Here is a 16,098-nt window from a genome sequence, read left to right on the forward strand (position 1 = left end):
TTTTTCTTGGTTCTCTTGCTATCTTTATTTAAAAAGCAAGAATGTAAAGTTTAGGAGCCAGCTCATTTTTGGTTCAGAACCTGAGTAGCCACCAATGTAGCCACAAATAAGCAAGCACTATCCAGGATGCTGAACGTAAAATGGGCCAGCTCCTGTTACATTCCTGCTTTTTAAATAAAGATAACAAGAGATCGAAGAAAAAAATTATAATAGGAGTAAATGAGAAAGCTTCTTAAAATTGTCTGCTCTATCTGAATCATGACAGAAAAAGTTTGGGTTTAGTATCTCTCCAACTATGTTTAACCCCAGTTATATACAAACAACAATGCAATAATAACATGCTCTAACACAGCACAGCATTTTCTTTTTGTACTTTTATGTCCCTTTAATGCCCCAAAACACTGTAGAATTTTACCAAGTTGGTCTAACTCGTTAGATGCATCAGAGGGATGCTTCAGCTTGCTGTGCTTTGCATTGTAACTAGTGTGGAGTCCCTCAGGCGCCTAACTACGAAGGCAGAGGGGAATAAGATAGGATGATCAGGCCCAAGTGGAAAATGCAAAGATAGAATTGGGCCTGATCATCCTATCTTATTCCCCTCTGCCTTCGTAGTTAGGCGCCTGAGGGACTCCACACTATTAAATCATATATCACCCCGGTGTTAACTAGGTACCGCCACCCTCAGGCCAGTAGGGGCTTGGTTGGCGCAGGGCCAGAATTCATTCTTTCCATTGCATTGTAACTCTCTGCAGCAGCCAAAGAACAAAATGGTAAAAGCAGAATGTAAGAAGCAGCCACTGTCATTCAGATGTTTAGCTTGTTAATTAGCAGCTTGCACGAATTGTCTACTTATAACAATATATTTATTAAACGAAAATGAAAGCTATTTTAAAAATGCAGATATAGAGGTCAATTTGTTATGGTGCGAGCGGACATGATCCGATATAGCGGATCATGTCCGCTGCACATCGATAAATGCCAACAGCATACGCTGACAGCATTTATCATTGCAACAGCAGTTCTTGTGAACTGCTGGTGCAATACCGCCCCCTGCAGATTCGCGGACAATTGGCCTCTAGCAGGGGGTGTCAATCAACCCAATCATATTCGATCAGGTTGATTTCTGTCCGCCGCCTGCTCTGGAGCAGCGGTCTTTAGAAGACTCGCCGGAAACACTGGGCATTAAGCTTGATAAATTGACCCCATATAGTCCTCACTAACCACATAAATATTTTTATAATTTGTTCAGGGTGAATTAAATATTCAAAATATAATTTTTCCTTTAACTTCCATCAATACAGTGAAGTTAAAAATGATTTTGTATGTTTGCCCACTGATAACGAAATGATCAGTCTGTTATTTTAATGGTAGGTTTATTTGAACAGTGAGAGACAGAATAACAACAACAATTCCAGAAAAACGCATTTCAAAAAAGTTATAAATTGGTTTGCATTTTAATGAGTGAAATAAGTATTTGACCCTTTTGCAAAACATGACTTAGTACTTGGTGTCAAATCCCTTGTTGGCAATCACAGAGATCAGACGTTTCTTGTAGTTGAAAGGGGATCAAATATTTATTTCGCTCATTAAAATGCAAATCAATTTATAACTTTTTTGAAATGCGTTTTTCTGGATTTTGTTGTTGTTATTCTCTCTCTCACTGTTCAAATAAACCTACTATAAAAATTATTGGATGATCATTTCTTTGTCAGTGGGCAAACGTACAAAATCAGCAGGGGATCAAATCATTAAAGGGATAGAAAAGTCAAAATTGAAATGTGCATGGGTGGATTTCAGTTTGAAATATAAACATTTTTGCAATATACTTCCATTAGCAAAAAGGCTTCTAGTAAAAGTTATTACTGTTTACTACAGCATACTCACATATCCTGTGAAGGTCCGTGCACCACTATTCAAACGCTACACCTCAGAGAGCTGGCTGTGGTGTGAATGCATCTGAAGATGTAATTTGTGTCATACAATCCACTGCTGACTCTGAAGTTGGTGTTTCAATACTGGTGCACGGGCCCTCACAGGATATATGCATATGCCACAGAAAAACAGTAATAACTTTTACTAGAAACAAGTATATTGCAAAAATGCTTATATTTTAAATTGAAGTGCACCCATGCACATTTCACAACTCCCTACTAATTAGAATTATAATTTAATAGCTCATACATATGTATATTCTAAAATTAACCAGATTGCAAATAGATTTTTCAGTATTATAGACAGATACTCTGATTATTACAGATGAGAGTACATTAGATGGGTGAGAACTGGAATGAGATAAGTTTGCTGCCTGTAACTTGATGACTGTTTCTTTTCAAGCCTTTTTTATATCTTTTCTTGGACAGAGGGAAGTACATCACTTACAAAGAGGGAGATGTTTCACAGCCCATGATGCTGGAACGAAATTGGGAAAACAGCAAATTTGATTTTGACAATGTCTTGGCAGCAATGATGGCCCTCTTTACTGTCTCCACATTTGAGGGGTGGCCAGAGTGAGTGTGAATTTTATCTCATGTTTATTAACCAGAATACTAATTACAAACTTTAGATCTCAGTATTTCACCAGGTTTAACATATCACTGCTCAACATCCTTTGGGCCTAGCAATAGTCATTATATAGTTTTCATTTATGACCTGTATGGCATCCCATGCAAACTAAAAAGAAACTCTGTTTTCGACGATGCATGGGGTATGGGATAAATAACCCTCTCTTCTGTTGTAGTAACATCAAGATTATTGATAAATCATTGGTAATTTAGTCTCTCGTATTTCGTATTCAAGCAAAATCATGTTTTTAGTTTATCATTTCAATGTCAAGCTTTGTTTTAATTTAATTTAATTGGTAATAGAAAGGCTAGGTCATGATACTCAGGATACTGTAGTCTCATGAGTACTTGCCTTATTATTCCTGATTTTGAGTGGGAGGTGGGCCTCCCCAGGGTGGCACTATAGCATATAAGGGGAGATGCAGGAGCAGTGACACATTGCAATATCCTATGGAAACCACATGGAGTAGCTTACTATAGAAAGCGTAGAACTTTTTTAAGAGACGGAAATAACATTTGCCATGCTGTCGTGTAGGTGGAAGAAAGGCACTGAGGATGAAATCGCTCTGAGACTGAGTTGTGTTTGTTGTCTTGATCAGAAACTTGCATTTAACACAGGAGTAACAAAGTGCAAATTGAAACAAGAGTGAGGCACTCTTGGTTGAGAATAATCAGCTCTTGAGAGCTGTGTGTGAACCCTGGATCAAATGTAAATCAGGGGCGGACTGAGACCAACCAGGGCCCCCGGGCAAATGTGTGGCAAGGCCCCCCCACCCCCTTTCTGTGCCATTTACCTTTTCCTCTGCCCCTCCTCCACACTATTGCCCCTCCAATCTTGCCCATCCCATCTACAGTGCGACAGAGGGGTGATACAGAGAGGGGAGACAGTGAGACAGAGGGGGGAGAAAGAGAGACAGAGGGGTGAGATAGAGAGACAGAGGGGGAAGATAGAGCAACAGAGGGGAGAAAGAGAGGCAGAGGGGAAAGACAGAGGGGGGAGACAGAGACAGGGGGGGAGACAGAGGGGGGAGACAGAGAGACAGAGGGGGGAGACAGTAAAACAGATGGGGGAGACAGTGAGATGGGGGGCACAGTGAGACAGAGGGGGGAGACAGAGACAGGGGGGGAGACAGTGAGGCAGAGGGGGGAGACAGTAAAACAGATGGGGGAGACAGTGAGACGGGGGGCACAGTGAGCCAGAGGGGGGAGACAGTGAGACACAGGGGGAGACAGTGAGACACAGGGGGGGGGACAGTAAAACAGAGGGGGGAGACAGTGAGGCAGAGGGGTCAGACAGAGTGGGGAGACAGTGAGGCAGAGGGGGGAAGAGATAGACAGAGGGGGGAGAGAGAGACAGAGGGGAGAAGAGATAGACATAGGGGGAAGAGAGAGAAAGAGTGTGGAAGAGAGAGACAGAGGGGTGATTCAGGCAGAAGCACAGGCCAGTGCACAGTATGCAATTTGGGCCAGCTCTTCAGACTCTTTTCTTCCCCCATTCTCTACTACAGAGCCTCAGCTTCCACTGTGGACTTGGTCTAACCCCTGGCCTTAACTACCTCTACCCGGGGGGCCAAGCAGGACAGAGACAGTACAGCTTCCTTCCTACTATTCCCTCTGCTGGCTTGGTCCCTACTCACCCTGACCTTTCACTCTCAGTGAGCCCGGGTGAGAAGAGACCACACAGGCAGAGGGAACAGAGAAGGTAGAATGGTCAGGGCCCTGTAACTAGCCGCGGGGCAGAGTGAAAACTCTTTACCTCCTCCTGCTCCCTCCTCCTGACTCAAGCGTGAGCGTCCAGCCTCCTACTGACATTTGCTGCAAGTTGGTGATGTTGCCCAAAACCACGACCATGCTAACCACTTCTTCTCATAGGCTTCTATGGGGCGCACTGTAAAAAAAAAAACAGCGTTAGACCAACTGTGCTAGACCCAAAGGGAGTTAGAAATAATTCACATAGAACAATTTTATATATATATATATATATATATATATATATATATATATATATATATATATATATATACTTTGTATATATATATATATATATATATGTATATATATATGGATGAAAGAGTATTTTAACTTGCGCTGTGTATATAGCGATTGTTTATAGTGCTATAAAAGGTACCTCCTGGTGTGTTTCAATGGCAGCTATATCTGAGTACAGGTAGCCCTCAGTTTACGCCGGGGTTAGGTTCCAGAAGGAATGGTTGTAAATCAAAACCGTTGTAAATTGAAACCTAGTTTACAATGTAAGTCAATGGGAAGTGAGGGAGTTAGGTTCCAGGCCCCGCTCAAAATTGTCATAAGTTACACCTAATACATTATTTCTTCTGTTATGTGTGATCAGTCCACGGGTCATCATTACTTCTGGGATATAACTCCTCCCCAACAGGAAATGCAAGAGGATTCACCCAGCAGAGCTGCATATAGCTCCTCCCCTCTACGTCAGTCCCAGTCATTCTCTTGCACCCAACGACTAGATAGGATGTGTGAGAGGACTATGGTGATTATACTTAGTTTTTATGACTTCAATCAAAAGTTTGTTATTTTATAATAGCACCGGAGCGTGTTATTACTTCTCTGGCAGACTTTGAGGAAGAATCTACCAGAGTTTTTACTATGATTTTAACCGGAGTAGTTAAGATCATATTGCTGTTCTCGGCCATCTGAGGGAGGTAAAAGCTTCAGATCAGGGGACAGGGGCAGATGAATCTGCATTGAGGTATGTAGCAGTTTTTATTTTCTGAATGGAATTGATGAGAAAATCCTGCTATACCGTTATAATGACATGTATGTATACACTTCAGTATTCTGGGAATGGTACTTCACCGGAACTACTCTGTTAAAGGTCACTAATCTTTTTAATAAGTATTATATCATGTTAAACGTTTTTGCTGGAATGTAGAATCGTTTACATTGCTGAGGTACTGAGTAAATAAATGTTTGGGCTTTATTTTCCACTTGGCAGTAGTTTGTTTTGAATTGTGACAGTTTCGTTTCTCTTCACTGCTGTGTGTGAGAGGGAGGGGCCGTTTTTGGCGCTCTTTGCTACGCATCAACAATTTCTAGTCAGCTATTATTATTTTTCCTGCATGATCCGGTTCATCTCTGACAGATCTCAGGGGTCTTCAAACTTCTTGAAGGGAGGTACATTCTCTCAGCAGAGCTGTGAGAATTTTTTATATTGACTGTGGATAAAGACGTTACTCAATAATTTTTATGTCAAATTTAGTTATGTTATCTTACTAATGGGAACAAAACCTTTGCTAAAAGTTGTGTTGTTTTAAAGTTGATGCTATAACTGTTTCTCAGTTCATTATCTCAACTGTCATTTAATCGTTTAAGTACCTCTTTGAGGCACAGTACGTTTTTGCTAAAAAAGATTATAACCAGGTTGCAAGTTATTGCTAGTGTGTTAAACATGTCTGACTCAGAGGAAGATATCTGTGTCATTTGTTCCAATGCCAAGGTGGAGCCCAATAGAAATTTATGTACTAACTGTATTGATGCTACTTTAAATAAAAGTCAATCTGTACAATGTGAACAAATTTCACCAATCTGCGAGGGGAGAGTTATGCCGACTAACTCGCCTCACGCGGCAGTACCTGCATCTCCCGCCCGGGAGGTGCGTGATATTATGGCGCCTAGTACATCTGGGCGGCCATTACAGATAACATTACAAGATATGGCTACTGTTATGACTGAAGTTTTGTCTAAATTACCAGAACTAAGAGGCAAGCGTGATCACTCTGGGGTGAGAACAGAGTGCGCTGACAATACTAGGGCCATGTCTGATACTGCGTCACAGCTTGCAGAGCATGAGGACGGAGAGCTTCATTCTGTGGGTGACGGTTCTGATCCAAACAGATTGGATTCAGATATTTCAAATTTTAAATTTAAATTGGAGAACCTCCGTGTATTACTAGGGGAGGTCTTAGCAGCTCTCAATGATTGTAACACCGTTGCAATACCAGAGAAACTATGTAGGTTGGATAAATACTTTGCGGTACCGGCGAGTACTGACGTTTTTCCTATACCTAAGAGATTAACTGAAATTGTTACTAAGGAGTGGGATAGACCCGGTGTGCCGTTCTCACCCCCTCCAATATTTAGAAAGATGTTTCCAATAGACGCCACCACTCGGGACTTATGGCAAACGGTCCCTAAGGTGGAGGGAGCAGTTTCTACTCTAGCTAAGCGTACCACTATCCCGGTGGAGGATAGCTGTGCCTTTTCAGATCCAATGGATAAAAAATTAGAGGGTTACCTTAAGAAAATGTTTGTTCAACAAGGTTTTATTTTGCAACCCCTTGCATGTATCGCGCCGATTACGGCTGCGGCAGCATTTTGGATTGAGTCTCTGGAAGAGAACCTTAGTTCATCTACGCTAGACGACATTATGGACAGGCTTAGAGTCCTTAAACTAGCTAATTCATTCATTTCGGAGGCCGTAGTACATTTAACCAAACTTACGGCTAAGAACTCAGGATTCGCCATACAGGCACGTAGGGCACTGTGGCTAAAATCCTGGTCAGCTGATGTTACTTCTAAGTCCAAATTACTTAATATACCTTTCAAGGGGCAGTCCTTATTTGGGCCCGGTTTGAAAGAAATTATCGCTGACATTACAGGAGGTAAGGGCCACGCCCTACCTCAAGACAAAGCCAAAGCTAAGGCTAGACAGTCTAATTTTCGTCCCTTTCGGAATTTCAAAACAGGAGCAGCATCAACCTCCACTGCACCAAAACAGGAAGGAGCTGTTGCTCGTTACAGGCAAGGCTGGAAGCCCAACCAGTCCTGGAACAAGGGCAAACAGGCCAGGAAACCTGCTGCTGCCCCAAAGACAGCATGAACCGAGAGCCCCCGATCCGGGACCGGATCTAGTGGGGGGCAGACTTTCTCTCTTCGCCCAGGCCTGGGCAAGAGATGTTCAGGATCCCTGGGCGCTAGAGATCATATCTCAGGGATACCTTCTAGACTTCAAATTATCTCCCCCAAGAGGGAGATTTCATCTGTCAAGATTGTCAACAAACCAGATAAAGAAAGAAGCGTTTCTACGCTGTGTACAAGATCTGTTATTAATGGGAGTGATCCATCCGGTTCCGCGGTCGGAACAAGGACAAGGGTTCTACTCAAACCTGTTTGTGGTTCCCAAAAAAGAGGGAACTTTCAGACCAATCTTAGATTTAAAGATTCTAAACAAATTCCTAAGAGTTCCATCGTTCAAAATGGAAACTATTCGGACAATCTTGCCCATGATCCAAAAGGGTCAGTACATGACCACAGTGGATTTAAAAGATGCTTACCTTCACATACCGATCCACAAAGATCATCACCGGTATCTACGGTTTGCCTTCCTAGACAGGCACTACCAGTTTGTAGCTCTTCCATTCGGATTGGCTACGGCCCCAAGAATCTTCACAAAGATTCTAGGTGCCCTCCTGGCGGTACTAAGACCGCGAGGGATTTCGGTAGCTCCGTACCTAGACGACATTCTAATACAAGCTTCAAGCTTTCAAACTGCCAAGTCTCATACAGAGTTAGTTCTGGCATTTCTAAGGTCGCATGGATGGAAAGTGAACGAAAAGAAGAGTTCTCTTTTTCCTCTCACAAGAGTTCCATTCTTGGGGACTCTTATAGATTCTGTAGAAATGAAGATTTACCTGACAGAGGACAGGTTAACAAAGCTTCAAGATGCATGCCGTGTCCTTCATTCCATTCAACACCCGTCAGTAGCTCAATGCATGGAGGTGATCGGCTTAATGGTAGCGGCAATGGACATAGTACCTTTTGCACGCCTACACCTCAGACCACTGCAATTATGCATGCTAAGTCAGTGGAATGGGGATTACTCAGATTTGTCCCCTACTCTGAATCTGAATCAAGAGACCAGAAATTCTCTTCTATGGTGGCTTCATCGGCCACACCTGTCCAGGGGGATGCCATTCAGCAGGCCAGACTGGACAATTGTAACAACAGACGCCAGCCTACTAGGTTGGGGCGCTGTCTGGAATTCTCTGAAGGCTCAGGGATTATGGAATCAGGAGGAGAGTCTCCTTCCAATAAACATTCTGGAATTGAGAGCAGTTCTCAATGCCCTTCTGGCTTGGCCCCAATTAACAACTCGGGGGTTCATCAGGTTTCAGTCGGACAATATCACGACTGTAGCTTACATCAACCATCAGGGAGGGACAAAAAGCTCCCTAGCAATGATGGAAGTATCAAAGATAATTCGATGGGCAGAGTCTCACTCTTGCCACCTGTCAGCAATCCACATCCCGGGAGTGGAGAACTGGGAGGCGGATTTCTTGAGTCGCCAGACTTTTCATCCGGGGGAGTGGGAACTTCATCCGGAGGTCTTTGCCCAAATACTTCGACGTTGGGGCAAACCACAGATAGATCTCATGGCGTCTCGCCAGAACGCCAAGCTTCCTCACTACGGGTCCAGATCCAGGGATCCGGGAGCGGTTCTGATAGATGCTTTGACAGCACCTTGGAACTTCGGGATGGCTTATGTGTTTCCACCCTTCCCGCTGCTTCCTCGATTGATTGCCAAAATCAAACAGGAGAGAGCATCAGTGATTCTAATAGCACCTGCATGGCCACGCAGGACTTGGTATGCAGATCTAGTGGACATGTCATCCTGTCCGCCTTGGTCTCTACCTCTAAGACAGGACCTTCTGATACAGGGTCCGTTCAAACATCAAAATCTAACTTCTCTGAAGCTGACTGCTTGGAAATTGAACGCTTGATTTTATCAAAACGTGGTTTTTCTGAGTCGGTTATTGATACCCTGATACAGGCTAGGAAGCCTGTTACCAGAAAGATTTACCATAAAATATGGCGTAAATACCTATACTGGTGTGAATCCAAACGTTACTCCTGGAGTAAGGTTAGGATCTCTAGGATCTTGTCCTTTCTACAAGAAGGCTTAGAAAAGGGTTTATCGGCTAGTTCATTAAAGGGACAGATTTCAGCTCTGTCCATCTTGTTACACAGGCGTCTGTCAGAAAATCCAGACGTCCAGGCCTTTTGTCAGGCTTTAGCTAGGATCAAGCCTGTGTTTAAAGCTGTTGCTCCACCATGGAGTTTAAACTTAGTTCTTAACGTTTTACAGGGTGTTCCGTTTGAACCCCTTCATTCCATTGATATAAAATTGTTATCTTGGAAAGTTCTGTTTTTAATGGCTATTTCCTCGGCTCGAAGAGTCTCTGAGTTATCAGCATTACATTGTGATTCTCCTTATCTGATTTTTCACTCAGACAAGGTAGTTCTGCGTACTAAACCTGGGTTCTTACCTAAGGTAGTTACTAACAGGAATATCAATCAAGAGATTGTTGTTCCATCCTTGTGTCCAAATCCTTCTTCAAAGAAGGAACGTCTTCTACACAATCTGGATGTAGTTCGTGCCCTCAAGTTCTACTTGCAGGCAACTAAAGATTTTCGTCAAACTTCTTCCCTGTTTGTCGTTTATTCTGGACAGAGGAGAGGTCAAAAAGCTTCTGCTACCTCTCTCTCTTTTTGGCTTCGTAGCATAATACGTTTAGCCTATGAGACTGCTGGACAGCAGCCTCCTGAAAGAATTACAGCCCACTCCACTAGAGCTGTGGCTTCCACTTGGGCCTTTAAGAATGAGGCCTCTGTTGAACAGATTTGCAAGGCTGCAACTTGGTTTTCGCTTCATACTTTTTCCAAATTTTACAAATTTGATACTTTTGCTTCTTCGGAGGCTATTTTTGGGAGAAAGGTTCTTCAGGCAGTGGTTCCTTCTGTATAATGAGCCTGCCTATCCCTCCCGTCATCCGTGTACTTTTGCTTTGGTATTGGTATCCCAGAAGTAATGATGACCCGTGGACTGATCACACATAACAGAAGAAAACATAATTTATGCTTACCTGATAAATTCCTTTCTTCTGTTGTGTGATCAGTCCACGGCCCGCCCTGTTTTTAAGGCAGGTAAATATTTTTTAAAATTATACTCCAGTCACCACTTCACCCTTGGTTACTCCTTTCTCGTTGATTCTTGGTCGAATGACTGGGACTGACGTAGAGGGGAGGAGCTATATGCAGCTCTGCTGGGTGAATCCTCTTGCATTTCCTGTTGGGGAGGAGTTATATCCCAGAAGTAATGATGACCCGTGGACTGATCACACAACAGAAGAAAGGAATTTATCAGGTAAGCATAAATTATGTTTTTTAAAGCTTTGAAATGAAGACTTTAAATGTTAAACAGCATTATAAACCTAATAAAATAATCACACAACACAGAATATATAATTAAACTAAGTTAAATGAACAAAAACATTTGCTAAACAGCATTATAAACCTAATAAAATAATCACACAACACAGACTTTACTTTAATTTTTTTGCAAACAGTTCTTTATATGCATTCCATTCTGGACTGATTTATAGACAGGAAGATAGTGTTCCTTTGAAAGCTGCTCGATAGCTCAGGTCTAGCTAGCTACACTAATTAATTTCAGCCTGCTTGTGTTCTTGGCTTGCATATCTTTGCTGCAACACAAGCGGACAGCTCCACCTGCTGGCTATTTTAATCAATGCACTGCTTCTCAATGCTTTTGAATAGCAGTCACATGACTGAAAAAAAGGTTGTTATTCTGAAACGGTGCAAATTGAACCGTTGTAAATTGAGGGCCACACCTGTATTCCACTATCATCAAATGGAATGTGAGGATTGAGTTGTGTGATGTAGGGTCCAGATGTCAGCGCTCATTGAAGGGAGGAAAAAGACAAACAGAAGAACAAATTATGGTGACACACTGATGTGTGGTGTGGCAAAAAAGAGAAGAAGAATATTGCCCACCTCTTTAGACCTCAAACTTGTGAGGTATGTTTGAAGCGTGGGGGGGATATAATCCCTATCTGTGTTAAAGTTGCTCACTTCTGGGTGTTCTGTTGGAGTATGGTATTTCTTTATCCCAGTAGTTTAATGGTCTAGTCAGCTTCTCCTCTGTGGAGTGTGGTAAACTTTTCCTGTGTTTAAATGGGGTAAGTTTCTTTCTTGTCACAAATTCAGTGCTTCTCCTTTGTAGATTATGGGAGTTTTCTCTTTTTGTTTGGTTTGGGTCAGCTTCTCCTCTATGGAGTATGGTAAATGTATTCTCTAAAGAGAACTGAATATTTAGTAGGAGTCCCTAAAACAGTGGCAGTGAATTAACATAATTTATGTTATTGTTATGGATTTGTTTATTTGGTTCTTAAACAAATATATGGCTGTTGAAATAAATTTATACTACACACTCTATATGTGATATATAAAAAACCTTTAATTTGTACAAGTTAAAAACACAAACACCTGTTCTTGATGGATATATCTACAAGGTGATTGCAATGAAAAAAAGCCCCCAAATCACGGTTTTATGTCCTATTAGAAAAAGAGTCCCAATTCAAATATGGGTTTCTAATAGACTAATTACAGAGGATCTGCAAACATATGGGTGTCTCAACCATCTCTTGCAAACGATGTTACCCACAGAGATAGTGTTCAGGGTAAAGCTTGGTGATGGTAGTTCCGTTTGTACAATTCCCAAAAGAAACGGTTTAAACTGTACTTTTCTGCAGTTAGCAAATGTTCCGGTAAGTGTTTATTGAAGGTGGATGTCCTGAAGTACAGATGGATTTGGATGATATTCCTGTCAGTGACAGGGTTCATTCCAGGCTGTGTGGAAGTTGACGGTCTCGCTGGACCAGAAATGACGTCAGTGGTGGGCGTGTCCTATGTGCACATACAAATTTACACTTATAAACATATAAATACACACATACATACAGTGTATACACATATTCACATATATGATAATCATGTTATATAATTTTTCAATTCAACCTTTCTTTTTCTAATTAATTTCTTTTTTTTAATTGCACATCTATTGCAAAGTATTTTAAAATAGTAAGTTGGTGTTAAGCAGCTGCAAAATACTATTAATTTTAGCTTAAAGGGACATGAAACCTCAAATTTTTCTTTTATGATTTAAATATAGTGTACAGTGATAAAAATGTTCCACTTTACTTAGTTCCCTTGGTATCCTTTTGTTGAAAAGCAGTTAGGTAGGCTTACAAGGGTGCACATATCTAGAGCAGTAGTTTCAAAATTACTTCTAACAATGTTATACATTTGCAAGGGCGCTTGATGACAGCAATGTTTGCAACCTTGTAGTGCTCCAGAAATGTGCACTCTACCTACCTAGGTATGTTCTTCAACAAAGAATACCATGAGAATGAAGCAAATTTCGTTATTATAAGTAAATTGGAAACTTTTAGGTTACATGTCCCTTTAAGAACAATTAGCCATCAAAAACAACCTTATTTATAAACGGCTGAGCTTTCAAATGCCAAAATGTGAAACATTTACAGACAATTACTTAAAGGGACATGAAGACCCAATTTTTTTTAAATGAATCAGATAGATCTTACAATTTTAAACAACTTTCCAATTCACTTCTATTATCAAATTTGCCTCATTTTCTTGGTATCCTTTGATGAAAAAGCAGGGATGCACTACTAGGAGCTAGCTCAACACATCTAACAAACCAATGACAAGACACAAATGTGTGTAGCCATCAATCACCAGCTAGCTTGCAGTAGTGTAAGATATGTACACATTCTTTTTCAGCAAATGATACCAAGTGAACAAAATACATTTCAATATAGAAGTGAATTTAAAATTGTCTTAAAATTACAGGTTCTATCTGAATCATGCAAGTTTAAAGGGACATGAAACCCATTTGTTCTTTTTCTTTTATCATTTAAATGTTGAAAAGCATATCTAAGTAGTTGCTGATTGGTGACTGCACATATATGCCTTGTGTGATTGGCTCACCCATGTGCATTGCTATTTGTTCAACAAAGGATATCTAAAGAATGAAACAAATTAGATAATAGAAGTAAAATTGTATTCTCTATCTGAATCATGAAAGAAAAACGTTGTGTTTCATGTTTCTTTAATTTTGACTTTCCTATCCCTTTAAGAGCTCTGTGCACTTATGAATATTATTATCTGGTTTAATAAAACATGAAGCCTACCAAAACAAATTTTATTTCCCCAGAACCAAAATGCAAGTAAGCATTCATAAATTGAATTACTTTATTTTTCGATTATAAATTGAATCCTCTGTGGAGCGTTAATATACGTCTTGCTGATTATGTTTTTGCCAGCGTTAAGTTGGCAAATGATTTTGAAACTGTTTCAGAAATCATTGGCACATCTACAGTACCAATTAAGTTAATATGTACCGTAAACATCTGTGTGCCAAAATCATGTTAACAGTCATTTTACAAATTGATTTACGCTACAAAAAATGATTAATAATGTCACATTCAGATATTTATGGGGCTTTATTTAATATAGGTTAAATTTAGTTTTTAACTTCAAATGAAGTTTTTTGATAACAGAATAACACTGCCAGAAACACTTAAATACATTACAGATGCTAATGAAATTTACATGAATGGCAGCAAAAAATACAGTTATAATAAAATGTAATGTAATTTGATAATAAATTAATGATAATGCGAACTACCCCTAATATATTAGAATGATGTGATAATTAATTGTTACATAAATTCAAAATTGACTTTGAGATTATATTACAATCTGTTTAATTATGTGTAGTAAACTTATTTTGTCCCCTTTTCCTGTAAATTAATTCTGAAAAAAGTTGTTCTTCTCAATTCCATTAAGAAGAACAACAAGCAATGGCTGTCTTAGCCTTATTTGCCAACTCTTTGTTTTTTAACTGTTTTATATCCCTATCCCTATATATCCCTATCCCTATATGTCATTAACAGAAAATATAGAATAAGAGGAGACCTAGGTTTCAACATGGCAGTGCCCATTATTTTATAGAACCTAAAATATTTTATAGAATCTAAAAGTTTATTTGTATATCTTCAATATTTAAAGAAATTATATACTTTTAATTTTTATAAAATACTTCATATTATTTTCAGACTTTTAATTAACATTATAATTAATTAATTTAAAAAATAACATTTATTTATTAAAATTATGGTCCACCATCCTCTATAACATATGGGATATATTTCCCGCCGCTAGGAGGAGGTCAAGAACCCATACAAGAGCTTTAAAACCCTCCCACCTCCAATATCTCTCTTAGTTTTGTTCTTGGCTTCGTAGGAGATGGTTGAAATGTTCCAGCTACTTGCTTATGGATTACAAATTGGGACCTCAGGCCTATGTGAGACCCAGAGTCCCTGGGGAGTATCATTTACAGAAGACAGAAAAGACTCTTCACAGCAGCTGAATGATACAGGAATAAGGAATGCCCTGTTATGTTCACAGCATTTCCCTTACAGGACTTCAGCCATAACTTTTTACTCAAATCTGTTTGTGGTTCCAAAAAAAGAGGGAACCTTCAGACCGATTTTAGACCTCAAATGTCTAAACAAATTTCTCAGAGTCCCATCGTTCAAGATGGAGACCATATGAACAATTTTACTGATGATCCAGGAGGGTCAATATATGACAACCGTGGACTTGAAGGACGCGTATCTTCACATTCCTATCCACAAAGATCATCACCAGTTTCTCAGGTTCACCTTCCTGGACAAACACTACCAGTATTTGGCCTTCCCTTTCGGGTTGGCCACAGCTCCCAGAATCTTCACAAAGGTGCTAGGGTCCCTTCTGGCGGTTCTAAGGCTGCGGAGCATAGCAGTGGCGCCCTATCTGGACGATATTTTGATTCAGGCGTCAACTTACCATCTAGCCAAATCTCACACAGACATTGTGTTGGCTTTTCTAAGAACTCACGGTTGGAAGGTGAATATAGAAAAGAGTTCACTAGTTCCACTGACAAGAGTTCCATTCCTGGGAACTCTGATAGACTCGGTAGACATGAAAATATTTCTGACGGAGGTCAGAAAGTGAAAGATTTTAAATACTTGCCGAGCACTTCAGTCCATTCCTCGGCCATCAGTGGCTCATTGTATGGAGGTCATTGGATTAATGGTAGCGGCAATGGACATCGTTCCGTTTGCATGCTTTCATCTCAGGCCACTGCAGCTGTGCATGCTCAGACAGGGGAATGGGGATTATGCCAATTTATCTCCTCAGATAAATCTGGATCAAGAGACCAGAGACTCTCTTCTTTGGTGGTTGTCACAGGATCATCTGTCCCAGGGTCTGTGCTTCCGCAGACCAGCATGGGTTATAGTGACGACGGACGCCAGCCTCTTGGGCTGGGGTGCAGTCTGGAATTCCCTGAAGGCTCAGGGTGTTTGGACTCGGGAGGAGTCTCTTCTTCCAATCAATATTCTGGACTTGAGAGCAATATTCAATGCACTTCAGGTGTGGCCTCAGTTGGCCTTGGCCAAGTTCATAAGATTCCAGTCAGACAATATCACGACTGTAGCATATATCAATCATCAAGGGGGAATAAAGAGTTCTCTAGCGATGATAGAGGTTTCTAAAATAATTCGATGGGCAGAGACTCACTCTTGCCATATATCAGCAATCTATATCCCAGGAGTAGAGAACTGGGAAGCGGATT

General features: G+C 40.6%; 1 protein-coding gene across 1 annotated transcript in view; it reads left to right on the forward strand.

Annotated features, from left to right (window-relative positions):
- CACNA1C (calcium voltage-gated channel subunit alpha1 C) overlaps positions 1-16,098 on the forward strand; it is a 1,426,303-nt gene that overhangs the window by 896,301 nt on the left and 513,904 nt on the right. The window contains 1 exon segment of the mRNA XM_053719677.1: positions 2,361-2,507. Within this exon segment, the coding sequence (XP_053575652.1) occupies positions 2,361-2,507 (147 nt within the window).

Source organism: Bombina bombina, chromosome 6, assembly GCF_027579735.1.
Source record: "Bombina bombina isolate aBomBom1 chromosome 6, aBomBom1.pri, whole genome shotgun sequence".
NCBI lineage: Eukaryota > Metazoa > Chordata > Amphibia > Anura > Bombinatoridae > Bombina > Bombina bombina.